The sequence below is a fragment of the Phyllostomus discolor genome, chromosome 14 (genome assembly GCF_004126475.2).
Source record: "Phyllostomus discolor isolate MPI-MPIP mPhyDis1 chromosome 14, mPhyDis1.pri.v3, whole genome shotgun sequence".
Taxonomy (NCBI): Eukaryota; Metazoa; Chordata; class Mammalia; order Chiroptera; family Phyllostomidae; genus Phyllostomus; species Phyllostomus discolor.
The window spans coordinates 1,889,607-1,915,694 of record NC_040916.2 but is presented as its reverse complement, the minus strand read 5'-3'; the positions used below and the strand labels follow the sequence as shown (position 1 = coordinate 1,915,694).

The 26,088-nt window shown below is 52.9% G+C and overlaps 2 protein-coding genes across 10 annotated transcripts; both read left to right on the top strand.

Moving 5' to 3' along the window:
• The first annotated feature begins 479 nt into the window (after window positions 1–479).
• On the top strand, window positions 480–17,285 carry IGSF9 (immunoglobulin superfamily member 9). 9 transcript variants are annotated; one of them, XM_028530555.2, is made up of 21 exons: window positions 487–759; window positions 2,685–2,934; window positions 3,137–3,325; window positions 7,757–7,909; window positions 8,177–8,331; window positions 8,544–8,661; window positions 10,014–10,155; window positions 10,256–10,401; window positions 10,489–10,631; window positions 11,945–12,085; window positions 12,565–12,681; window positions 12,892–13,042; window positions 13,228–13,351; window positions 13,582–13,757; window positions 14,009–14,259; window positions 14,467–14,551; window positions 14,646–14,825; window positions 15,005–15,047; window positions 15,348–16,214; window positions 16,485–16,612; window positions 16,825–17,285. In XM_028530555.2, the coding sequence occupies exons 2-21, from the start codon at window positions 2,877–2,879 to the stop codon at window positions 17,004–17,006; spliced, it is 3,549 nt and encodes a 1,182-aa protein (XP_028386356.1). In that variant the 5' UTR covers window positions 487–759; window positions 2,685–2,876; the 3' UTR covers window positions 17,007–17,285. The 9 variants fall into 9 exon arrangements, with proteins under 9 accessions (XP_035871449.1, XP_028386356.1, XP_035871450.1 ...); XM_036015556.1 differs by having other exon boundaries at window positions 480–759; window positions 10,256–10,631; XM_036015557.1 differs by lacking the exon at window positions 487–759 and adding an exon at window positions 832–966 and having other exon boundaries at window positions 10,256–10,631.
• Window positions 3,386–26,088, top strand: TAGLN2 (transgelin 2). The gene is made up of 7 exons (XM_028530557.2): window positions 3,386–3,390; window positions 9,156–9,161; window positions 18,821–18,823; window positions 23,826–24,023; window positions 24,467–24,641; window positions 24,945–25,047; window positions 25,348–26,088. Exons 4-7 carry the CDS (start codon window positions 23,844–23,846, stop codon window positions 25,487–25,489), a joined length of 600 nt encoding a protein of 199 aa, XP_028386358.1. The 5' UTR covers window positions 3,386–3,390; window positions 9,156–9,161; window positions 18,821–18,823; window positions 23,826–23,843; the 3' UTR covers window positions 25,490–26,088.

Here is a 26,088-nt window from a genome sequence, read left to right as displayed (position 1 = left end):
GTCCCCTGCCGAGACATCTCTCTTTTCTCCCCTCTGGGCCAGTTTCTCTGGATGGTTAGTGCTGGGCGCTGCAGCGGAACGGACTTGGCAACCACAGCTGGGATGCAGCCCCTTCCTCCCCCCTCCCCCCCCCCCCCCCCCACGCACTGCGGGATGTGCCTGGGCAAGATCTGGGAGCTAGCCAGTTGCAGACAGGTATTTCCAGTCTGGCTACAGAAGAAATTGGAGGAGGTAGGGATGGGGATGAGGAAGGAGATCGGAGGAGTCCGGGAGCTAGTTGGATCCCCTGGGAGGAGGGAGGGGGGTCCTGCTTTCCGCCGGGTGCTCGTGCCCCAGGATCAGATTTCAACCCAGGCTGCAGCTTCTGCGGCTCTCTAAGCCGTTTAGGGCGAGGAGGGGGTGAAAGGAAGAACTCGCTGGAAGGAGGGCGAGCACATAGACAGAAGAGGGCCGGCTCCAGCGACTTCCGGCAAGGGCCCTGACCAGCCGCCCCTTCGGCCTTTCCGCGGCTGGTCGCACAGCTCTCCACCAGAGGGCGACCTGCCCACTAGCAGCGGAGTCCTGCTCGCAGAGAACTACAAGTCCCAAGCCGCCTGGGGGTCGCGCCCGCCTCCCCACCCTCTTAGCCTCCGTTGGCCGCGGCAAGCGAGGATTGGCTGTCTCCAGGGCGACCGGAGGTGCTGCCTGGTGTCTGAGGCGGGGAGGTGGTCCGCCCCCTATTGTGTGGAGAGTGGAGGGGAGCGGAGCGGCTAACTGCAGGTGAGGGCGTGGGCGTTTTGGAGGGGATGGAATGTGAGCGCAGTCTGGGGTAAGGGATAAAGGTGTGGGAGTCAGGCAGTCAGGTGAACGCAGGAGACTCTTGCAGAGAAGTGGAATTCTCTGCGGCTCAACACTAGGGGAGTTCTGGGAAGCGAAGTGGAATTCTTGGTGGATGGGTGTTCCTTGGGAACTGGAGGAGTTCTGGAGGTAATGCGCGCGGGTGTGTGTGTGTAGGTGGGTAGGGGACTGGCCGTTGGTGGGTTCCAAAAGCACGGAGTTCAGGGGTTTGGAGAAGGCGAGGGCGAAGGAAATTGGGGGTGGGGCAACAGAAATGTATTGTGGGCTGAGGCAGAATTACAGGGAAGGAAATTCCGAGGAGAAGTGGGTGGGAGAAGTGGGTGGGTGGAGATTCTGGTGGAGACGGGGAGTTTGTTGAAGCACATTAGACCAGATACAGTTGGAGATCAGGTTCGAAAAATGGGCATTTGGGGAGCGGGACTATGAGAAGTAGAGACACCTGGAATGGGGATACTGGGAGAATGAAGGAGTGCTGGGCGTTGAAACCGGACAGGTGAGGACATGCTGGGGGCAGAGGAGTTGGAAAATTTTTAGGAAAAGCAGAGGAATTCTGGGGAAACCTATGTTGATGAGGTTCTCAGAAAAGTGAGCCAGAAGGGAACTGGCGGTTCCTATACCCTTGGGAAGAAATTTGTTGGGGAAGTATGGGAGAGCTGGCTAGAGGCAGTGGGGAGCAAGGGGAATATTTTCCCATGAGTTGTCGGGAGGCACAGGGCCATCAAGTAGAGGCAGGGGTCATGATGAGAGACTTGGGGATGTTTTATAGCCAGTTGGGAACTGTGAGGCCAAGAGTGGGGTAGAGGCCCGGAGGAGAGTCCTCTTGGATTTGCCAGGCCCAAGGCAGCAATCCACCCACTACCCTCCATTTCCAGGCCTTACCCTATGGACTCAAGGCTCTTTTGGAATTTCATGGACCATGCCCCTAGGGCTGGTTAAGGGAGATCCTGCAAATCCTGGGCACTGAGGGTATTGGAGGGGAGCAAGTGGCAGAAGTTGGGGTGAAGCACTTGGGTCAGGGTGTCTAGTGGAAGGAGGCTGCCTGGCAGCATCATGAAGAAGAAGTGGCACCAGCTGCCAGCCCAGAGACCTGCCCAGATCTGGAGGGTGCTGCCTGCGCTCCTAATGGTGAAGGAGGCAGCTCCCCCTTTCCCATTGGCTGACTCACTCACTGCTAAAGCAGTATTCCAAGGCTGAATAGAGAAAGAGATACTGGTCCCCAGCTTCCAGGGTTCAGAGGTCAGGAAAATGAAGCAAGGAATTGTGTGGGAGTCCCATGGGGACCCTTTTCAGGGGGTTCTAATCCATGTTTTGCCCTTGACTGGCTCTGTGCTCCTGAGTGAGGCTCTTGGAGAGTTTCAAAGTCCTTATTTGTCACCGTGGTGGTGGAGACAATACTATTGCTACCTTCTACCTGCCACCTTTTTATTAGAATCATGATTAAGGAAAAAGAAGGAAGAGGAGGCTGGGCTGTGATGGCTTTTCCATCTTCCATACTTTCCTGAAAATGTTTTCTGAGTGTAATAGGAACCCCCAGTTCCCTCCTGCTTCAATTTTTTGAGGACCTTAGTAAAATGACTTTCCCCAGAATTCCTCTGTGCTTCCTAAGATCTGCTCCTATCATGTCCTGACCTGTCTAGCACTTTCTCCTTCTCCTGTTGCTCTCATCCCAGGCCTTACTTGCCAAGGGGCAGGTGTCAAAATCTCTGGTCTCCTGAAACCCTTCCTCCTACTTATCTGCTTCATCTCCTTTCTCTTCCTTTTCTCTCCTCCTAGCTTTTCACTAACTGTATTTCTCCTAGTTTCCAATATTGGCCAACTTAGCATATCACCTTGCTTTTGGCATTTAGGTCTGGCGGTGTTCCTGAGAACAGCTTCCTCAGATATTTCGTGAGCTAAGCCCTAACTGTCCAGAAGAGTACGAGCTGAAACCTGTTATCTGATCAGAAGGATCGGCCAGGCTTGCTGGGCTGTGGACGTCCCAGGCCCCTCCACCTTGCCCCCTGTGGATAGGGGGGGCCGGGTGAGCAGGCAGCTGGGCTATGGTTTGGTGTCTCAATCTGGCCATCCTCAGCCTGATCATCAGCCAAGGGGTTGACGGTGAGCTGGACTCAAGAGCTCCCTGTTAGTTTTGGGTGGGGGTGTTCCACAGGGGTTCTCTGTGAGTATGTAAGGGTTCTGGAGAAGTTGAGGGTTCCCTCAATTACTCGGAGTCCTAGGGAGCCCCCTGAGACACCGATGAGACTTCCTCTCCCAGCCCTGACATGGGCCCCTGCTGTCTCTCATGCCACCCACCATGCAGGTAGAGGGAATTCTGAGGTGGTACCTGTGGTGGGCCGGGCTGGGGAGAGTGCTGTGCTGGGCTGTGATCTGCTGCCTCCAGCTGGCCGGCCCCCTCTACACGTCATTGAGTGGCTACGCTTTGGGTTCCTGCTTCCCATCTTCATCCAGTTTGGACTCTACTCTCCCCGAGTGGACCCTGATTACGTGGGTAAGAGCTATAGGTCAGAGGGATGACCAACAAAGAATGGCTGGGGTTGGGGTTCCTCTTTAACTGTCTGGGTCTGCCCTGACGTCACCTCCAGTTCCACCTCTTCAATTCTGCTTAATAAACATGACTGTATTTCCAAGCTACATTTATACATTCATTCTCATGCACACTAACATATGTGCTGTTTAGAACACCATGTGGTCTCTTCTGAGGGTGATCCTGCAGCCCTGTTTCAAGTATCCAACTTAATTCTCTAATTACTTTTCTAGATCTCATCATGACACTTCCCAGACTCCATCCTGATCTTTCCTGGTCTCTCTACATGGGCTTGTCCTGGTCCCTGGCTCTGCTATCAGCTCACTCCCCTGCCCTCTCCCTCCTCCACTATCTTTAATGCTAGTCTGGGAGTTCTAGTCCTATAGAGTCTGGGCTGATGAGACAGCAGGGTGGGTAGGTCTATGACCTGTCTGCTTCTTCAGGGGGGCTCGACCTGAACTTTATTACAGAGCGTGTGCACAGACATGAGCTGGGGAGGATTAGGTTCCCAAAAGATCAGCAAATGGAAGGGGCTGGGCTGGGTTGCTGCTTCAAGTGGCTCTTGTATGGACTTTAAAATTGTGTATAGGCCTCCCTGGGCCCCAGCTAGCTCCCTCAAAAGGCTCAGCTTCCTCTTAATCCTGGCTGGAGCCTTCATCTGAGAGGTTTAGTGCAGGTCTCAAGGCAGTATGGGAGGGCCTAAGGTTGGGTCCTTTAGGAGCTTAGGAGGGGAAGCCCAAGAAAGGCCACCTAGGGAGGTCATTGATGGTGGGAGCAGGGCTTTCCTTTTTCCATTTTTAATTTGAATCTTGAAGAATCCATAGGATTGGTTGAGCTCTGAGGGGCTGGCTGAGCAAAGGGGAGGAGGTTGCCCAAGGGAAGAGTTTACTTTCAAACTGGGGGCAATTGGCAAACAGCCTAGTGGGAGCATATATGTCTACCCCTGAGAATTGATGAAAGTGGTCCCTGCTTAAGACAAGTGGAGAGAAAGTGGCCATGCCTACCAGTCCTCCCTTCCTAGTTCTGCTGGCAGTCTGGAAGGGGTGTGGGCTGACTGAGACTGGGCAGTTGCAGAAGATGCCTGACTAAAGCAAGGGAGAAGAGGAAGAAGGGCTTTTCCTGGGACTCCACCAGACAGATGTGCAACTCTTCTCTTTCCCTCTACCCCCTGCCCTGTATTGAGGTCTGGCCAGAAACTTTGCTGCTGTGGGATTTCTTTTCTGTTTGCCAGGGCTGTGCGCAGTAACCTCTGGGGCTTTATCTCTACTCTTTGTGTCCACCCTACCCCCAGTCTGGAGCTCCTGGTTGGGCCACGGCTAGTCTGCAGAGTCATGTTCCTGGGGGTGGGATTGAAGGGGGACACCCCTGTGCCCATTAACTACTGCCTCCCAGTGTGGAAGGGGCCTCTCATCCTTTGTGTAGGGGACTGGGAACTGTTGTTGCTAGGCAACGGGAGGTAGAGGTTACTAAGGACAATGCTGTCCTGTCAGAAACTCTTTGAGCAAATGAAGGGGATGGCCTGGGACTGTGTGTGAGGCTGATGCCTAGAATGTAGGAGGAACCACCACAAAAGTGACTGGAGCTTTAGGGACTGTACCAAAGGGAAAGCTTCCAACCACTGAGGATTCTAGAATCAGTCTACTTGAGGAGACTGGATTTATAGGCTAGTATGAAAGCAGTAAAAAGCAGTATAAAACCAGCTAGGACTAAATACTAGGATAAAGTTAGCTATTGTGTGTGAAGTGCCAGCATGGACAGAGTGTCTGTGTGGTATGAAATGTGACCAGGCATCAGAGGAAAGAGAGGCATGCCTTATTCTACTTCACCTTTCCTGGGGTGGGGCTTAGGCCAGTGTTTCTAATCCATGGGGCCTGCTTTTGGTTTTTGACTTTTGTGCTGTATTTCTTGGGAGTTTCAAGGTACCCCAAACAGCAGAAGGGGCATGAGTTTTTTCTCTGTCCTGAGTTGTTTGATACAAATCAGCTATCTCATTCTGCTTTAGAACACCCCTGCTCCATCTAGTCATCTTCCCTTACTGCCTTTTGTCCTCTAAAATCCTCTGCACGGCCACAGCTTCCTGGAAGCCTTCTGTACTCTTTTTGCTTCATAATCTCAGAATGGGCACAGTTAGCACCATTTTTTGAACCGTGTGTATGTGAGCTTGCACATGAATGTGAGTGTGGGTTCCCTGCCTTCTGAGAACTTGTGAGAGCTGGGATACATCTCCTGCTTCATTTATATATTCCTGAATGCTAGGAGGTCTCAAGTCCATCAGTCTTTGGACCTATGGGTGGAGAGTGGGCCTCCAGGAGGTAGACCTAGGACTCATGTGGACTCAGGACTGCCTGCCCTGGCCATCTTGTTCTTCTGTAATGGGTCTAGTAGTCCATAGTGCACAGAAAAGTTTGGACATTCAGTATGCTTCACTGGGTGTTCTGGTTAACACACAACACACATAGGGAACAATTACCCACTGGCTACCAGTATCCCACAGTGAGAGCACACTGAGTGTGCTCAGTGCTGAATACCTTGAGCTTGATGTGATCATAATACCACTGTGCAATGGAAAATATGGCCATCTGGAGAAAGAAGGCCTGGCTTTGTCATGTGGTTTTGGAAAGAAGCGTAACATTAGTTTCTTTCTATGTAATGGAATTTTTGGAGTGATTAAATTGGTTAACAGTGTGTAATATTGCACAGCCCATTTTCAGCACTCAATTTCCCTCCCTCCTTCTGCCTTCTTATAGAGCTTGAAGATCGCCACAATGAAAGCTACTATCACGTGGCAGCTAGAGGAGAATGCAGTCTATGGCAAGGTAGATTAGGGTTACTGAGGAATCTCACTGGTGGGTGGAAGGGTGTGATTATGTTAAATATTTACCCTCAAGGCCTAGGCTTAATCTAGGTGGGGATTTAAACACCAAGCCCTTTAAGCAGGTCCACCCTTGCTAGAGAATCCACACCTCTGTACTTCATATTTGGAGAAAAAAAGTCCCTGCCTACCACCACACATCTGGCTTCCACTTGATTGTTCTTCTCAGAAGGCATTAGGGGGACTGTAGGTTTAGATTATAGTTCAGAAAAATCACCTAGAGGTACAATGGAAGCAGATTGGAGTGGGTGAGTGCACTAACAGACTTAGAATTTTTAGTATTAGGAAGGGTTAATTTGGGGCACAGTCTGGTTTGTTAGAGTGGACAAAATGCTAAGGGACTTGTGTCTTTTATCCATATGAAAGATCAAGGTGGGGTGGGCAGCTGATGAGTGTAGAGAGCTAGGCTGGAGGTGAGAGACCTCTCAGTAGGCTAATGGAGTAACGCAGGTGAAAGACATCTAGGACTAAGGTGAAGGTGGTAGAAAAGGGACAAATGTTTAGGGGGTAGAATTTGAAAGATTTACTGATCAAGCAGAAGGATCAATAGTGGAGAGAATATGTGATGCCAGGTTTCTGGTAAGGTGACTTGATGTATGGTGGTGCCATTCACTGATAGAAGGAAAAGGGAGATGATGTGTTACCAGGTATGGGACAGGGCCAGGATCGAATGCAGGCTGCCGATTTCAAATCTTGAGCTCATTTACTTGTTCACCAATTTTTATTTGAGAACCTGCTGATGCCAGGCATTCTGTTGCCTGCTTCCTCTACATGATCTCTCCCCTCCACCCCACCTACATTTCTCTCATTTTACAGATGAATACACGGGAGTTGAGATTAGTAACTTGTCCAGGTGAATACAGCAGAGCTGCCGTTTTTTCTAGGTTGCACTGCCAGGGACTTACGAAGCTGTTTGGGGTGTAGGGCTGTCAGGGGAGGTGCTGAGAGATTTGGGGGCACCCTTTGTCTCAGCCTGGTGGTGTCGTATGAATGCTGACTGAGGTTTGCTGGGCTGTGGTCAGCTGGGGCCTCGGTACCCTGGGGTGTGAGGGTATGTGTGAGGAAGCTGCTGACCTTGCTGCCTGGCAGGGCTGGACTCTGGCATTTAGGCCACTGATAAATAGCCCTGAGGGATTAGGGACTTTAATAGGGTAGATCTGGGTATCTGCACAGGCCCCAGACACTGCTGAGGCTTCTGTGGACAGAGTCCTCTGGCAGGAGGTGTACTCATGGGATCCATCCCTTGCTCTACAGAAAGCTTAGGGATGGGCAGATCCTTAAAGATTCCAAGGATACTAAATGTTGGCTCTTCAGTCTGCTCCCCACAACAGTCCTGAGCTCTGAGTTTCTCTGTCGAGACTGGGTTTCTGCTGCTGAAAGGCAGGAGTGATCAGAGGGACTCCCCTCACTGACCCTCTGTGCCTCTCTGGACCCCACTCTATCAGGGTAACTGGGAGAGACTGGTCTTGTTTTTTACCTCTGAGAATGATCAGTGTGACCCTGATTCAGGACTCTTACTCCAGGGAGAGTCCGGCTGCAGAAGGGAGCATCTCTCCAGATCGAGGGGCTCCGGGTGGAAGACCAGGGCTGGTACGAGTGCCGCGTGCTCTTCCTGGACAAGCACAGCCCCGAAGATGATTCTGCTAATGGCTCCTGGGTGTTTCTCATGGTCAATTGTATGAAGCTGGGAGCTGGATGATGGGACACCTGGCTGGCAATAGAGGGAGAGGAGGGTGGTTCAACTGCTCCACCCTTGCTGACACCCTTATTTGTTCTCTCACTGTTTACATTCTGCCCCTCCCATCCCCTGAGTGCCACAGACAGGGTGTCCCTGGGCTGGGTGTTCCTCTGAAGCTGGGTGGGCTGAGGGCTGCAGCCCTGATCTGTCTCTGCCTTCAGGCTGATATCCCTTCTAGCAGCCCCTGATGCCTCTCTCTTTACAGCACCCCCTCAGTTCCTGGAGACACCTCCCCAGGTGCTGGAAGTTCAGGAATTGGAGCCCTTGACCTTGCGTTGTGTGGCCCGTGGCAGCCCCCAGCCTCATGTGACTTGGAAGCTCCAAGGACAGGACCTTGGCCAGGGCCATGGCCAGATGCAGGTGAAGCGTGTTGGTGGGCAGGGTGCACCAGAGAGAGTATGAGGAGCTGGTGGGGGCCTGGGAGAGGGGCTGAGGACAGCTGGCAAAGGCCTGAGGAGGGGCTTTGTCTCTGTATCCTGAACCTGGGGTGCTGCCCCCTCTGCTGACCAGCCTTGGAAGTGCATGGTCTGAGGCCTGCTGAAGGGGTTTTGCCCCCTCAATTCCTACCCTAGGTGCAGAACGGGTCGCTGTGGATTCGACGGGTGGAGCGAGGCAGCTCTGGGACCTACACCTGCCAAGCCTCCAGTACTGAGGGCAGCACCACCCACACCACCCAGCTGATTGTGCTAGGTGCTTTCTGGGGGAAGAGCTGGGATCTGGGACACCTTTGTGTGAGGCCTGACTTGTGGCTGGGGGTGCATATGGCTGGAGTTTGGAGGAGACGTATGCCTTAGGATGGGGGCCCGAGGAGAATGAGGAAACTCCCAATGCACGCTGTTCCTCTAAAATTAGCATCTTAAATTTTAAAAGGGCTAGTAAACAGAGAGATAGCCATTTAGTGCAAAGTGATAATGGTGTAGTGGAAAGAGCATGTGTGCTGGTGTTAGATCATGTGACCCCCTTGACCCTCGGTTTCCCTATTATATAAAGAGATTCATCTGACACCACAAATTCTAGGATTGTGGTAAGAATTTAATTAGTGAGCAGCACATAGTAATTCTTGGCCAAGACCTTCCCTTTAGAAGGAAAGCTGAGAAACAGGCCTGGACTCTGCCTTTATAGAGTCTCTCATCTATGTGGGAAAGTAAGACCATTTAGAAACTGTGGTTCTCTGGGAAATGCAGTGCCGGGTAATGGTTAAGAGCAAAGTCTGTGGTGTTGGCAAAACCTGAAGGTGAGTCTTACCTTTCCTGCTGCCCTTGGGCAAGTTACACCTCACAACCTCTCTGCCTCTGAGCCTTCATTTCTTCATGTATCAAGTAGAGACAGTAATTCCTCCCACAGAGGCTCTTTTGAGGGTTAAATAAATGAGATGATGCAGTGCAGTGCTTAGCAGAGCTCCTGGCCTGCCTATTATTGACTACTCATGTATAGCAGCAGAAGTTAGAGCAGGGGATCTGTGGTTCGGCCAGGCTCTTAGGAAGAGCATTCCATGCTGGGGGTTCAGAGAGCAAAGGACCAGGGATGTGGTGAGCCTGGCACAGGGCACAGTGAGCTGCCCACACTGACCTGACAAGAGTTGTTCCTAAGATTTGACATACGAAAAGATGGTTGGCCAGGCAGGGAGTGGTTGGATCAAGAGGGCTGGGTCTAGAAGTTTTGAGCTTCAAATGGTAGGAGATAGCAGCCGTTGTGGGTTCTTGAGCAGAAATTGCCGTAGCCAAAGAATGAATGGCTGTTCAGTGCATGGATGGCCATCAGTGGGAGAGCCTGGGGTAAGGTACTGGGTACTTAGATTAGGAGAGGAAACATAGAGGTGGTTTGAGATGTGGCAGATGAGGGTATAGAGGGTAAATGAATGGAAACTTAAACCTGATACCCCTCCCCAAGACACACACACATGCACAGAAAGAGTTCTGGGCAGGAGAAACTCAGTGAATGAGTGTTCCAGAGGGCAGGTCCAAGAATAACAGTACAAGTGAACTCAGGTTTCTGGGAAGACTGTGGACTGAGATGCCCCTTCCCCTTGTGCTCCCCCACAGGACCCCCAGTCATCGTGGTGCCCCCCAACAACAGCACGGTCAATGCCTCCCAGGATATTTCATTGGCTTGCCAGGCTGAGGCGTACCCTGCTAACCTCACCTATAGCTGGTTCCAGGACAGTATCAATGTCTTCCACATTAGGTGGGGCTCTGGAGGGTGGAGGTAGGGTACTGGTGGATAGTCTTTAAGGCCTCTTGGCTGAGCATGGCCTGGATGTTTCCCCACACATACTATATTGCAGCCGCCTGCAGTCACGAGTGCGGATCCTGGTGGATGGAAGCCTGTGGCTGCAGGCTGTCCAGCCTGATGATGCTGGCCTCTACACCTGTGTGCCCAGCAATGGCCTCCTACACCCACCCTCAGCCTCTGCCTACCTCACCGTGCTCTGTAAGACTGACCCCTGCTCCCCTCAAAGCTCTCTCCCCATGGGCCAGGCCAAGGTCTTCCTGCATAATTTGCCACTGTTTTCCCTAGACCCAGCCCAGGCAACAGCGATGCCTCCCGAGACACCCCTGCCCATAGGCATGCGTGGGGTGATCCGCTGCCCAGTTCGTGCCAACCCCCCACTGCTCTTTGTCAGTTGGACCAAGGATGGGCAGGCCCTTCAGCTGGAGAAGGTACAGGCTTACAGGGTTACAGGGTTACAGGCTTGGGGCAAGGGAATGAAGGTCCCAGCTTTTTTTTTTTCTGCAGTAGAGTTAGTTCAGTTTAATTCAAATCACTTACTAGAACATACACTTAATACCAGGTGATGTGCAATGTGTTGCATGTGGAGCAAGAGCAGTGAGATTCCATGCTTAAGTAGGGCACAGCTTAGAAAGGGGAAGGACAGCAATAGAAACACTTTGCTGGAAGGCCAGGGATGAAGTGCCTTCTTGTAGGGATTAGTTTAGGATAGATCAGCTGTAGTCTGGGATTTTGGTGATGGGCCTTGAAGGGTAGCCCTACATGCAGAAACCAGGTTTGGTTTTCATGCAGAAACCAGGGCTCAGAAGCAAAAAAACAATATAGTGTATCTATGATGTAATGAATTATCCTGCTTGGTGGGAGTACCTATGTGGATGTGAATAGTGCAGAGAAAGCTGGAAAGACAGATGGTGCCAAAAGGAAGAACTCTGGATGGCAAGTTAATATTACCTCATTCCAAGAGTTTGGGATCTTTTGTTTGTCTGCAAAGACTATAAATTCCTTGTGGGCTAGTATTGCATTTTGTAATCCTAGTATCTCCAGGGCTTCTTCAATAATAGTACTCAATAAGTTTTTGTTCAACGTTAAAAAAAAAATCTAAAGGCAGTTGGAGGCAGTGAAGTTGCTTGAGCAATGCTGTGATAGCATCATAGCTATGTTGTTTGTTGGATGGAATGGAGGGGGAGAGAGTAGGCAAGGGCGAGGGGTTCTTGGGCTGTTGAAGTGGTCCAGATGAGAGATTATGTATCCTGAGTTAGAGAGGAGGACATGAGGGTAGATGGGCTTCACATCTAGACAGTAGGCCTTCCTTAGGAGGCTAGACCTGGTGAGTATATAGATGAAGGAGGGAGGGAGAGGGAGGAGTTAGATGTTAGTAAGGACAGTGGGACCTTTAATGGAGAAATAGGGAAGCCAGGAAAAGGATCTGATTTGGGGTGGAAGATGCTGAGTTTAGTCATGGAGTGCTGGGAAGACAAACAGATGATGTCCCAGTAAGCAGGGAGCCCCCATACAGCTCAACTGCTGGGGTGCTGTTCACACTGTATTCTCTGGAGTTGTGTAGTTCTAGCCTTCACAGCCATTGTGAGTGGCCCCTCTCTAGGAGAGACAGAGGACGAGTGCTGAGAGGTCAGGCTTAGAAAGTGAAGCTGTGCTGTTCTCTTTATAGTTGTGGGCTTCTTGTACCTGTCCTCACTGCTCTTGCCTCTGCTGACTTTCTTTCATTATCATGTCTTCCTTACAGTTCCCTGGCTGGTCCCAGGGCCCAGAAGGGTCACTTGTCATTGCCCTGGGGAATGAGGACGTTCTGGGAGAATACTCCTGTACCCCCTACAATAGTCTTGGCACTGCAGGGCCCTCCCCAGTGACACGCGTGTTGCTCAAGGTGAGGCTCACGGTGAGCCAGCAGCAGTGGGTCATGTGGCTGAAGATGCACCCTGTGTGGAGAACTGACTGGTAGAGGGCTGTGTTAGGGGGCTTTCAAGTTTGTGTTTCCTGTGGTCACAGCAGCAGCTGTCAGATGCCATCCCAATTTTATTTATTTATTTATTTATTTATTTGCTGAGATGGTACTAGGGAAATGGGACATAAGTCACACAGTACATCCACAGTCAGATACTCTTTCCACCCCTACTCTCACTAACCTTGACCACACCACTTCCCTCTCTGGTGGTGTTCTGTAGGAGCCTGTACACCTCCAGGGAGACCTGCCAGCCCCTCAGCCTTCTCTAGCCCATCAGGGAATAGAGACATGGAACTAGGGAGATAGTGAGAGATGAGGCTGAGATGTGGTGGTACTGGGAGCCCCAGAAAGGGTATAGCAGTATGAGAGAGGCCCTTCCCAATGCCAACTCTGGCTTGCAGGCCCCCCCAGCTTTTCTAGAACGGCCCAAAGAAGAATATTTCCAAGAAGTAGGGCGGGAGCTACTCATCCCCTGCTCTGCTCAAGGAGACCCTCCTCCTATTGTCTCCTGGGCCAAGGTAAGGCTCTTGAGCCTGCTTTGCCTGTACTCTGGCCAGCGTACCCCTTCCTCTTTGTGTCCCTGTTCATTTTGTAGAAAGGAGGATGTGGGAAGGGAAAGATTCTCAGAGGCAGGGTGGGGAGGAAGCTGGAGCTGCCCGGAGAGACAGGTGGCGCCTTTGGTGAGGGGTGGCTGCATGTATCCTTAGGGCTGACCAGTGGTTCTGTAGGTGGGCCGGGGGCTGAAGGGCCAGGCCCAGGTGGACAGCAACAGTAGCCTCATCCTTCGACCATTGACCAAGGAGGCCCATGGGCGCTGGGAGTGCATCGCCAGCAATGCTGTAGCCCAAGTGGCCACCTCCACGTATGTCTACGTGCTGGGTTAGTGTCTGCATAGTTGGCTGTGGGCTGCAGGAAGTCACATGGGACAGGAGATGGGGAATCAGTTTTGGAGGCTCAGCTGGGGATAGTGGGTGGGGGATCCCTGGAATGATGGGTAGAGAGCAGAGGCTCCAGGCTCCTTATCGCCCTGACCGTTATCCCTACTTCTATTCCCCCCTATCCAGGCACCAGCCCCCATGTTGTTACCAATGTGTCCGTGGTGCCTTTGCCCAAGGGTGCCAATGTCTCCTGGGAGCCTGGCTTTGATGGTGGTTATCTGCAGAGATTCAGCGTCTGGTATACCCCATTGTGAGTGGCCTACAGGCCATTCCTCTCTTCCCCACCCTGATTCTCTCTGGCCTTCTGCCCTTTCTCCCACCCTCTATCCCAGCCTTGCCCCAGCTCTGCTGGCTGATTTACTGAGAATCTTTAGGTGACCCTGGATAGTTGAGGGGAGGGGCGAGACCAGCTTTCTGGACTCCAAGCTTCCTGGTCTTCCTAGTTGATGAGGTACCTCCATTTCCTCATGTCCCCTCCAGGGCCAAGCATCCAGACCGAGCCCACCATGATTGGGTGTCCCTGGCGGTGCCTGTGGGGGCTGCTCACCTCCTTGTACCAGGGCTGCAGCCCCACTGCCAGTACCAGTTCAGTGTCCTAGCTCAGAACAAGCTGGGAAGTGGGCCCTTCAGCGAGATCGTTCTGTCTGCCCCTGAAGGTGAGAGATCTCTCACCCCTGAGCAGCAGATAAGGATGGGGAAGGGCTGGCAGGAAAAGCCCTGATAGGAGAGGATCTGGGTGGGAGGGGTCAGAGGTACTGAGCAGCTTGGGGCCCAGAGGAATTTGTAGAAGATGATCCAGGCTTGTCTTTAGGGGATCTGGGAGAATGGCTAGACACTGGGGGTTCTGGAAAGCCAGGGGAAGGGCACTGGAAATCCTATTTCTACCATGCCTGTCTATCCCATTTAGGGCTTTCTACCACACCAGCTGCCCCCAGGCTTCCTATGACAGAGATGGCACCTCCCCTGTCCCCTCCCAGAGGTCTGGTGGCAGTGAGGACACCCCGGGGGGTACTACTGCATTGGGATCCCCCAGAATTGGTCCCTCAGAGACTGGATGGCTACATCCTAGAGGGTCGACAAGGCGCCCAGGGCTGGGAGGTGCTGGACCGGGCTGTGGCAGGCACGGAAATGCAGTTGCTGGTGCCTGGCCTTATTAAGGTTAGTATGGGAGGTTGGCACAGGAGGTTCTCCTACGGCTCTCCAGGCCCCTGCTCCATGCCCCAAATCTGATTGTCTCACCAAGATTTGACCACCTTTCTCTGTTTGCTTCATCCTAACCTTTCAACTGCTGTGTCTTTCCAAATGGGGCTGGGGTGGGTGGTCAGGCTGGGTCCTGACCTCCTTCCTGGACACCTGCACTCCCAGGATGTTCTCTACGAGTTTCGCCTTGTGGCCTTGGCTGGTGGCTATGTCAGCAATCCCAGCAACTTGGCCAACGTCTCTACTTCTGGTGAGAACCTGGAGGGAGGGCTGAGGCTGGGGCCTAGGGTGCTGTGAGCCCACTGAGTCTGGACACTGACCCTCCCTCCTGGCCCCTTCGACAGGCCTGGAGGTCTACCCGTCACGCACCCAGCTGCCAGGCCTCCTGCCACAGCCTGTACTGGCCGGCGTTCTGGGTGGGCTCTGCTTCCTAGGGGCAGCTGTCCTTGTGAGCATCCTGGCTGCTTGCCTAACCAGCCAACGCAGGGCTGTCCGCCACCGCCACCGCAAGCACCTCCGCCAAGGTAGGGCCAACTCCCATCAGTGTCTCCTACTTCGAGGAAAGCCCTCCTTTCTCCACCTTGCACCCTGCCTTGCCTACTCTATCCCAGCTGGGCACCTGCTGTTGGGCGAGGGTCTACGTCTGGGGCCCTGGAAGGCCCTCGGTTTGCCTGTGTCACCTCTGGTTCTCCTGCCCTTACAGATCTACCTCTTATCTTCTCTCCACCCCGGCTGTCAGCTCCACTGTAAGTCCTTCCTCCTGCCTCCCCACAGTGTGCCCCTATTGTTGGTTTCTGTTTCTGTACCTCAGGGTGGGAGTCCTGGGAAGTGGAACGGAAGTGAGAAGGAAGTGAGGATGGGTTTGCAGAGCCCCAGCCTGGGGGTGGTCCAGTGTTTGTGCCTCTCTCCACCTCTCCATGAGAGTCCTTTTTCACTTGCTTTACTAGCTTTGTTTTGTTGTGTACCAAACCTATCCAGGCCTGAGGTTGGCTCCTGGGAGAAGGGCTGGCCATTACCAAAGAACCTGATCTCTTGTCCTTCCTTAGGTCTGTTCCAGGCTCAGGCAGTCCTGACAGTGTGGCCAAGCTGAAGCTCCAGGCTTCCCCAGTCCCCAGCATGTGCCAGAGTCTGCTCTGTGGGGAACCCACTAGACCCCCCAGTTCCCCTCCAGATCCTTCACCTAGCTGGGGACCCTTGCCCTTGGAGCCCATTTGCCGGGGACCAGATGGGCGCTTTGTGATGGGACCCAATGTGGGGACCTCCCAAGAAAGGTCAGGCCCTGAGCAGGTCGAACCTCGGACCCTGGCCCAGTGTCAGACCAGGCCCTATGACTGCAGCAGCAGCAGCAGCAGCCCCAGTGGGCTGCCCCAGCCCCTCTGCATTGCAGACATCAGCCCTGTGGAGCCCTCTCTTGCATCCTCACCCAGTCCCCTGCCAGGTGCAGGACCCCTGCTCCAGTACCTGAGCCTGCCCTTCTTCCGGGAGATGAATGTGGATGGGGACTGGCCCCCTTTTGAGGAGCCTGATTCTGCTGTACCCTCAGATTACACGGACATTCAGCCCTGCCAGACCTCACCTCTCCTTCAACCCCTGGACTCCCCCCCGGGATCCCCCAGGGCAGTACTTCCTGGAGCTGTAGTCTGTACTGGGGCTGTCACAGAGCCTGCATACACAGCACTGGCTGACTGGACACTGAGGGAACGGCTGCTCTCAAGCCTTGTCCCTGGTGCCCCTCGGGGCAGCCTCACCAGCCAGAGCAGTGGGCGGGGCAGTGCCTCTTTTTTTCGGCCCCCTTCCACTGCCCCCTCAGCAGGAGGCAGCTACCTCAGCCCCACTCCAGGAGACACCAGCAGCTGGGCCAGTGGCCCTGAGAGGTGGCCCCGAAGGGACCATGTGGTGACAGTCAGCAAGAGGTAAGGGCACTCCCTGCCCATCCCTGCTCTGGCCCTAGTCCTGCCTGTCATCTCAGACTTTCTCCCCACCCCTCTCCTAGTATCTTCTGCCTTCTCTGTTCCACTCCCACCTTGGGGCCAGGAGACTTTGTCTCCTTCTAGAAGCTTTGGCCTGAAGTCTAGGGATCCTCAGGGGAGACTCATGGCCCTATCTGAATTTGGGAAGCCTAGGTTTCGGCTTTTCTGGCCACTCTTCCTCCACCCACCCCACACGTTTGGCCCTTTTTATAGGAGGAACACATCTGTGGATGAGAACTATGAATGGGATTCAGAATTCACTGGGGACATGGAATTGCTGGAGACTCTGTACCGGGGCTTGGCTGGCCCTCGACCCCGACTTGAAGCTGAGTCAGAGCTAGGTGTGTGAGCTCTCCAAAAAGGCAGGCATTCCTGGCCTTGCTGGTCCATGTTCTCTCACAGCCTTAGGACCAAGTCTGTTTCCCGTTGGGCCTGGGGCCCCAGGCTCTTCCTCTTCTCCCTTGGTTCATCTGACCTGCCAGCCCTGGGGAGTTTATGGTGCCAGTCAACCTCAAGATTTTTTTCCTCTGGTTGTTCTGCCCTCCTGTTGCAGGTGCCAAGACTCCAGAGGTGGGCTGTCTCCTGAACACTGCCCATACTCCTGGGCCTGAGGCCCGCTGTGCCGCACTTCGGGAAGAATTCCTGGCCTTCCGCCGCCGCCAAGATGCCACTAGGGCCCGGCTACCAGCCTATTGGCAGCCAGTCCCTCATTCTGAACAGGCCACTCTGCTGTGAACACCCTAATGTCAGGGTGAAGGTACATGGACCCTGCAAAGGAGGCCCCAGCAAGACCCAGCTGTGGCCTAGGAAACTGCCCATGCCCCTTTGAGACTTAGGCATAGATGTTGACTGTGGGCTTGAGTGGGCATAGTGTGGGGTGTATGTGCTGAGCCCCTAGAGCCTGGGGACTAGAACAGGGATCCTAGGTCTACCAGAGGGTGTGTGTGTGTGTGTGTGTGTTCATAGTCTGGGTAATGTTTTATATGGGTGAATAAAGAAAATCTGGAAAATGTTTCTGTGTCGTCTGGCTTTGAATCTAAGAGGGAAGTGGGAAAATCTTGAGCCCTTAGAACAAGGGACTCTTCCTAAATGAATGGAGGTGTATGCAATACCCATTCAAAAAGCATTTATTGCTTGTCTACTGAAGTCAGCTACTAAAGACCAGCCATAAAGCTAGATGTTGAGAAAATATGAAGTTCACTAAGTCATACGTCTGCCCTTGGGGACTCTCTTGTCAGTGAGGCAGACAACTGAAATAGTTATAGTATGATGCAGTAAGTTCTTTGATAAAGCAATGTGTTGGTTATTGTGGTAGCACAAAGGAGTCAACACAGTGAATGCTTACAGCATGGCTGGGACAAATGCTTCATGTTGGGGATCCTCAGAGTTTTTACAGAGTGAGAACAATGACAGCTAATAGCTGAGCACTCCCCATGTGCCAGCATTCCTCTAAGATCCTTACATGTATTGGTTAGTTCTCTACAACTGAGGTTGGTAGTACTGTTAGACTAGGAAATGGAGGGGTCCAGTGCTTTAGTAATTTGTCCACAAGTCAACAAATGTGGGTGAGAGGCAGAGCAGGTGAGAGAATCTGTCAAGGGAGGAAAAGCACTCCAGACAGAAGAATAGCCTGTGTGAAGGAGGAGTAAAAACCTGGAGGTACTAGAATGTAGGGTGGTAGGATTGGGGAAGAGAATGGAAAGTGGGAGGACACTAGTTGATGTCTTTTAAAAACCAGGTGTGATAAGCTTCTAGCATACATAAAGAACTCCACTAATGGATGTAAGCAGGGACTCAGCCCCAGGGGACTTCTCACAGAAGCCTGGAAGGGGGGAGGGGGAGCACTCCAGCTCCTCAAAGTGCTCACTTCTACTCAGACTGAACTGTCAGCCTCCTCCACTGGAACCTCCTGTTCTGAGCTCTCCAGGATTAAGGAGAAATGCCAAGTCACAGAAGATGACGAGGAGAGTAGTCCGAGTCTGAGCCCTGGGTCCTAGCACTGATCACACCTCTCAGGCACCAGGCAGAAATGACCTCATTGAGCTTTCCTGCCTAGGCTTGAAGTAGGCGCCAGTGCTGTCTTGGCCTGCAAGCCCGAATCCTGTCACACCCTAGTCAGTTTTGAGGCGCGGTGGGGGATGGAAGTGTGTTTTCTTGTGCCTCCATTTACCTACTCACCCTTTTTGAACCAAGATTCTTCCCAACGTATATGCCCAACAGTCTTGAGCTAACCCTAGGTAGAAAGTTTCCCACTGGGGCACAAATCTATGGGCCTTGGGGTGGGGAGATAGAAGTTGTCCTGGGTGAAGACATTGCCGCTGTTTGGAGGCCCAGACTCCCCAGATCCTTTAGCCCAAGCTCTCATTCATAGCCTCTTCTAACCACCGTCCAGTGCTTGCGCCACTGCGCCTTTAAACCCTCCCAGCCCTCGCCCCGCCCCCCGTCCGCCCAGTCCGCCCAGTCCGAGGAAGGAGCGGCTGAAAACCCCCAGCCCAGCCCAGGCGTTCCACACGCCCTGCAGCCCTCCTGGAGTGCGCGCTCTTTACCAGACGGTAAGAAGTTTTCTTTTTTCTTTCTTTTTTTTTTTTTTTTTGAGAGGGGTTGGGGGATGTTCTCTGGAAAGCGAGAAGCCCTCCTGGGGACCTGCTCCACTGAGCTTGCAGATCAAAGGCCCTGGGAGAGGGTCCAGTGACCGCTTCGCCCCGCGCGGTCAGATCCAGCCCCCAGCCCTGATCCGCATTGCTGGGCGATGAGGTCAGGCCATGCTGTGAGTGCACAGACGGGGCATCCACCCAGAGCAGGGGCTCAGGGACTGTGCCCCACGCGCCGGCTTCAGCCCTGGGTCCTCTCCCGTGACGAAGGAGGGAGTCGAGGTTTGGCTAGTTGGCCCCGAGCGCCGGAGTGTCCCGGGGTCCCTGGGTCAGCACTGTGCGACCCTGCACTTCCTGGTCCCAGTAGCACGTGCAGGCACTGCCTTCCCTCTGCGCCCTGAGGCTGTCTTTTCTGTTATTTCTTCTGCCAGCTCGTTTCCTGGGTACTCGGGGTCACGGGCTTGCGCTTGGGGTCCCACAGTAGTCTCTCCTTCCCCGTTCGGGAGGGAGTTGAAGCCTCAGTCTACCCAGGAGAGTTCCCGTAGTGCAGGCATTTGGGGACTGCAGCCAACCGGGATGCCCTGCCTGTGTGAGGCGGTGATGGGAGGGACGACTACTTGCCAGGCCCTCCTGCCCCTACGTGAGCCGAGGTTCCCACCCCGTGCTTCCCACTGGAAAGCCGGTGGTTGCTTCGGGCAGGGTGGCCGAAGGGACCCCCAGACCACTGTGTCACCCTAGCTGCAGGCCCTGCAGGCCGTGTGACTCATCTCACAATAACGGCCCAGGGTGTGGCTAGGAGGGGGCTGGACCTGTAGGATCGGAAGTGGCCTGACCGCCTTCCCACCCTGCAGGCCTCCTGGAGTCCACACTGGGAAAGTTCTGGGGGAACTTAGTATCAGGGAGTGGAAGGCATCCCGTGGAAGTGAGAGTGAGGATGGACTGCTGTGGAGATCCCGTGCAGGAGACTTGGATGGGCTCTCCCTAGTTCTTTCTCTGAATCCGGGGCACAAGACAGGGATATCTTCCCAGCTCAACTCCCATCCCAGTTTCTCCTAGTCCAGGGATGACCTAAAACTGCAGAGCCTAAGGCAGAGTGGGGCCAACACGGCCTTACTATTCCAGAACCAACAAGTAGTCTTTGTCCAACTGCAGTCCCTTTCTCCTCATTCCCAGTGCCTCTTCTGTCCCCTGGGGATTGGCCTCTAATCCTTTCTTTACCTCATCCCTTCTCCCAACAGAATTTTCAGGTATGCACCTCTAACTCATAATATATATCTTATATTCCCAGGGCATTTCTTCTCCTAAACTTTTTCCTTGAGTTTACTTCTCTGCCCCAAAACTCAAAACTTCCCAGCTTCTCCAAATGCACTCCGTACCCTCCACAGCTGCCTCCTGAGGAATGCCTTGCATGCACCTGGCTGTTCCTGAGAACTGCAGTGAGTTGGCGCCTTTCCCAAGGACCCACCTCTGCCCCTGTGCTTGGAGCTGCCTCATCACTCCTCTGTGTTGCGGGCATGTTTCTGCCTGGTGCCCCCACCCTGCCCAGGGCCTGTTTGGTACACAGAAGCTATGGCAACACCCCCCTCACCCCTCCTCCTGCAGGCCCTGTGGCTTCCTGTTTGTGTAGCTTCAACTTTCTTTCCTGTTCACTGACTATTGGTGGTGAGGGGGCTTACCCCATTGGTAGGTCTCACACCATCCTTGCTTCTGCTTGTTCCACGTGGTACTTTGCTTTGGGGACAGGTACCCCCATTTTGCCCTTTTACTATAGTCTTAATCCTAAATCTGAGTTGGGAAATTCCCCTGTATTATCTGCACAATGAATGAAGAGTCCCTTTTTCTTCCCAATTAAACCTCTAGCCAGGAACTCTCAAACCTCCCACCCCCACCCTGGATCCGCCTTTTCCTTGGCATTGGTTTGGGAGGTGAGGTAATCTTCCAGCCCAGGGTCTGGGCAGGGCTTAGAGCCCCAGTGCCTTTTGTGGCCTGTGTTCCTTTCCCAACTATTGTACCCTTCTGCTTGGGGTGTGGGGCTGTTCCCACAGATGCAGGCAGATCTCCAGTTTAGGTTACTCATAGCCAACCCACCCCCCAATTGGTTAGCTGTTGTCTTCCCAGTAGATTGTCTGCAATAGGTATCTCCCACACAGCTTCTCCCTACCCCAGCAGGCAACTGGCTGTCTTCCCTTCCTTTGAGGGAGAGCAGGAGTAGGTCCTGGTGGGCCACTTCTGCTCCAGCAGCCAAAGTCCATCAGCCCTCGCCTGCTGGTGTGGGGGTAGGAAGGAGAACCAGCTGCCACAGGCTGGACCTGGCTAGGTCTGCCCCTTCTGGGAGCTCTGCCCTATGACTCTAGCACTTCAGGGCTCTGGAGTAATGGCTCCAGAGTGGAGCCTGGACACTGCAGCTGGTGGCTGTGATGCTGCCAGCTGTGTCCAGGCACCAGAGTGGGGGAAGAGCCCTCAGAATCCGCCCTGTGTCCAGAGTGGGTCTGTCCTCCCTGTGGGGAACACTGGAAGGGTCAGGCTTCAGGCCTGCTTTCCCTTCCTAACCCTGATGCCTGGGTTACTCATTCTCTTGCCCTTTCTTTCCCTGGGCCTCTATGATCCCTGGGCTTGAGACCACTTGGGTCCATGGACACACAGCCCTAAGGCTGAAATGACCATAGTGAAGCTGCTCCCAGAAGAGAGGTCTGGAAATTGAGCTGGGAAAGGGTGGCCTACTGGGAGAAGGCAGTATCCCCCAGCCTCTGCCCCCTCCTCCCAAGCTGCCTGCCATGGCCCTGTGTGGCAGGGGTCACAGGTCATAGACTGAGTGATGGCTGAGCAGTTGAGGCTGGCCTGGGGGAAATCTAGTCTCCTTTCCACAGGCCTCAACTGCTGGACTGCCTACCCTCCCCCAAGTGAGTGTGTGTGGCTGGTGGTGTGGGGTCAAGGCCCAGACCAACATTTATCTGGCCTGGCCTCCAGGCTGGGGGAAGTGGGGTGGGGTGGGTTGCTCTTAATGTGGTTTAAAAATAACTGATTTATGGGGAGGATCTTTGCAGGAAATGTGTAGCTGGATAAGCTGGAGTGGAAAGGAGCAGCCATGTTGTATATGGGGGAGGGGGCTGGCCTGAGACATGACCACTGCGGCTGAGAAGCAGGAAAGGGTTGAGGGGCAGCTGCTGCCCCTGTGGCCTGGTGATGTGTATTGAGGCTGAGCCTTAAGGCCCATTGAAAAGGTGGCAGGATTGTTTAATCTGGAGTGCATGGGAGAAAGGGAGGCAGACTGACTTCATCCCTTAAATCTAACCTGGCCAGGAGCCAGATGTGGGAAGGAGTGGCTCTTTTTCCTCTCTTTGAGCACAGGTGCCTTATCCTGGGGGATTCCCCTTTTATGGGCAACCAGACAGCTAGCTCTATTTTAAGCAGCAAATTGCCCATCCAGGGAGGGGATGGGGTCCTGGCTACCCCTTGGCATTGGTAGCATTGTTGACAGGCCCCTGTGTGTGGGACCTAGGCAGTTAGTTGTGGGTGGGGACACACTGCCCACAGTGAGATGCTGCCAACGTAGGTCATTGGTCTGGAAACCACCCAGTTCTTCCTAACCTTGGTCCTCAAACTAAGGTAAAGAAATCTTCCTGTGTATTTTCCCACCCCTCCCTCTCTTCCCAGGTTTCCCTAAAAATACCATCCAGGGTGCTTGTATTCTTTTCCTAGTCCTACTGTAACAAATTACTACAAACTTAGTGACTTAAAGCAATGTACATTTAATATCTCACAGTTCTAAAGATCCCAACAAAGGTCTCATTGACTAAAACCAAGGTGTGGGCAGGGCTGCATTTCTCATGCATGGGGTGTTTAGGGGAGAATCCATTTCCTTTCCTTTCTAGAAGGTGGAAACCTTCTAGAGGTCACCTGCATTTCTTGGCTCATGGTCCTACATCATTCTACCCTCTGCTTCCTTCTCACTTTCCCCACTTTGACTCTCCCACCTCCCTCTTTTGCTTATGAGGACACTTGTGAGTATACTGGGCCCACCTGCATAATTCAGGGCACTCTCCCTGTCTCGAGATTCTTAATTCAGTCACATCTGCAAAGTTCCTTTTTTGTCATGTAAGGTAACAGTCACAAGTTCTGGCAATTAAGATACAGACATCTTGGGTGAGGGGGACCATTATTCTACCTACCACAGCTTCCATAAAAGAAAGTAGAATTTGTTTTTATTGCCTAGTTTCTCGTAGGAAGTACCTTTTGCCTGCTGAAATCTGTGAAGGGTTTTCTCAGGTCTACCTCTTCCAGAAAGCCCTACAAGCTGTTTCTGCCCGTACTCTTCTGAATTCCTACAGCATATAGTCTGATTGAGCAGTTTGGTATTTGTGGTGTACAACTGTTACCCTTTCATATGCATTTATTTTGTCTCTGTAATGGCACTATAGGAACTTTAGTCTCTTCAGTGTTTTCTACAATTCTTAGAACAAATCTTGGGTGTTGAGTTAAAACCCAGTGGCTGATTAAGGGTTGATCCTGCCATTCCTCCATGTAGTTCCTGGCATAGGTTTCCCAAGCCACTCCATATTCTTTCTCTTTTCCTCCTATCATTCTCCTTCCCAGGGCTGCTGAAAAAATAAGAATTGGGGTTAGAATGACCAGTTTGCCTTTGCTAAAGCTTACCACTCCAAATGAAGGGCTAAACCCCCAATCTTTGCCTCATTTAACCCATATTCTATCCTGTGGGCTTTGTACTCCATTTTAGTAGTGGAACCATTCAAATCTAGTGGGAAGCCTGGCCTGTGTGGCCAGAGCTCTGAGTAGTGCTATTCTACCCCATGTCCTGGGATCAAGATGAGATTTCCCTCATGTGGCAGCTGTTCTCTCCTCTAGGGCCCTCCCTGGAGATATTGCATGTGTCCTTGTAGGCAGAATCTCCCACCACACAGCCAGCAGAGTGCTGACGAAAGGTTTGGGTGTGTCCCCTTTCCAGCTACTACCCCACTTCAGAATGGCCAACAGGGGACCTGCCTATGGCCTGAGCCGGGAAGTGCAGCAGAAGATTGAGAAACAGTACGATGCAGACTTGGAGCAGATCCTGATCCAATGGATCAGCACCCAGTGCCGCAAGGACGTGGGCCGGCCCCAGCCTGGGCGTGAGAATTTCCAGAACTGGCTCAAGGATGGCACAGTGAGAGCGGGGTCCTTCCTACTGGAAGTGCTGGGAGAGCAGAGCTGGGTCTAGGGGCCTGGGGATTATTTCACTTGAAGAACCGAGGACATATGCAACCCAGCTTCTTCCTGAGCACAGAGGGAACTCATGCTTTCCATCCTCCCACTGAGTGAAAGGGGAGGGCGAATAGGCCTTACTGCAGTGGAGGGCCCTAGATGATACATGGAATACTCTAAGGAAAGAACTGTTGGGAGGGTTACTCTAGTCAATTATATTAAAATATTGAGGTTTTCACTCTGGCCCAGAGGCAGAGGCTGGTCAGGAAGAGCCTGAGGCTTACTCCAGGTATGTTCAGGTAGGAGAGAAACCTCTGTGGTTCAAGCTTTCTGGAGCTGAGGGTAGTACATTCTGATCTTCAGTAGGCATGGCCTCACCTCTGCACAACTGCTATCCTCACCCAGGTGCTGTGTGAGCTCATTAATGGACTGTACCCTGAGGGGCAGGCCCCAGTGAAAAAGATACAGGCCTCCACCATGGCCTTCAAGCAAATGGAGCAGATCTCTCAGTTTCTGCAAGCAGCTGAGCGCTATGGCATCAACACCACTGATATCTTCCAGACTGTGGACCTCTGGGAAGGTGAGCCGGGGCCATGGTGCTGTTATCCAGAAGACCAGAGATTGGGCTGGGCCATGTTGACCAGCGAAAAGGGGCAGGTTTCTGGCTCTGTGAGAAAAAATAAGGTTGTGTGCAGTGCGTGTGTGTGCGTGCATTTGTGTGTTTTATGGAGAAGTTGGCCATGGTGGGGCTGGGATCGAAAAGGGTATGGGGATAAAGAGGAAAAGAATGGAACCTGGCCTACTGATTTAGTGATAGCGGTAGAACCCTGGCATTCAGGACCCCAGCTCTGCTGAGGCCAACACATCCCCTTCTCCTTTCCAGGAAAGAACATGGCCTGTGTACAGCGAACACTGATGAACCTGGGTGGGCTGGCAGTAGCCCGAGATGATGGGCATTTCTCTGGAGATCCCAACTGGTTTCCTAAGTGAGTATGCTGGGGCTGCCCAGGCTGTGGGCAGGCCTACCCATTTCCGTCCCTAGTAAACAACTGATCTGCTATAGCAGCTGGCCATTTACAAAGTACTTTTACATTCTTTATTTCACTTAATTCTCTGGCATGGGACTGTTCCATTTGAGAGATGAGGCAGTGGCTTCAGAGAGCTCAAGGCTCAAGGATAGAACTGGCTCAAATACTCAAGTCACAGCAAAGCCTGTGCTCTGTCCAGGGAAGACATTACTGGGGCATCCTCAACCTCCTCCTAACTGACACTCCATCTCCACCTAGGAAGTCCAAGGAGAACCCTCGGAACTTCTCGGACAACCAGCTGCAAGAGGGCAAGAACGTGATTGGGTTACAGATGGGCACCAACCGAGGGGCATCTCAGGCAGGCATGACTGGCTATGGGATGCCACGCCAGATCCTCTGATCTGCCCCCAGCCTTGCTTCTGCCCTCCCTTGGATGGTTTATATATATATATTTTTAGCAGTGACATTCCCTGAGTGCCAGGGTGGGGGCCTGGCCTGGTGTGTTTTTTCTGGGGGTGCCCAGTGATGGCCTCTTTCCCTGTGCTTACTAATACATTCCCTTCTCCAAACCTATAAAAACTGGACCAACTGACCCCCTTTTTCACCCTGGGACCAAAATGTAGGGCCTCTTCCTCTCTCTTCATACCTCTTCTCCCATGACTTCTGTGCCTTCAATCCATTCCTTGGCTGGGGGTCAGCGATGCTGCCTTTAGGCCTTCTACAAATAATGCCTTGCCCACAGCTATGGCTGCAGGGACTTAATTTACAGGGAGAGGTCTGTGGCAGCTGCCATCCTGCCACAGCTGGACTGGGCTCACCACACATTAGAGGCAGCCTGCCTTGGCAGAGGCCCTCTCTGCTTCTCATTTTCCATTCCCCTTGCTATGGCTAAGGGGTGGGGTGGGGTGAAGGGAGAGGGAAGGGAAGGCTGCCCACCATGGGCTGGGGCTTGAAGAATCTGAGTTTGCTGATTAAATAAAGAATCCCTTTTCTTTTGGA

What these genes read in the sequence shown, in the direction of transcription:
- IGSF9 (XM_036015556.1), top strand. Translation starts at nt 2,877, where the DNA reads ATGGTTTGGTGTCTCAATCTGGCCATCCTCAGCCTGATCATCAGCCAA. An exon ending in CACGTATGTCTACGTGCTGG is followed by an intron (nt 13,043 to 13,227) that starts GTTAGTGTCTGC and finishes CCCCCTATCCAG; the next exon opens with GCACCAGCCCCCATGTTGTT. An exon ending in TGGTGCCTGGCCTTATTAAG is followed by an intron (nt 14,260 to 14,466) that starts GTTAGTATGGGA and finishes CTGCACTCCCAG; the next exon opens with GATGTTCTCTACGAGTTTCG.
- TAGLN2 (XM_028530557.2), top strand. Translation starts at nt 23,844, where the DNA reads ATGGCCAACAGGGGACCTGCCTATGGCCTGAGCCGGGAAGTGCAGCAG. An exon ending in ACTGGCTCAAGGATGGCACA is followed by an intron (nt 24,024 to 24,466) that starts GTGAGAGCGGGG and finishes ATCCTCACCCAG; the next exon opens with GTGCTGTGTGAGCTCATTAA. An exon ending in GACTGTGGACCTCTGGGAAG is followed by an intron (nt 24,642 to 24,944) that starts GTGAGCCGGGGC and finishes TCTCCTTTCCAG; the next exon opens with GAAAGAACATGGCCTGTGTA.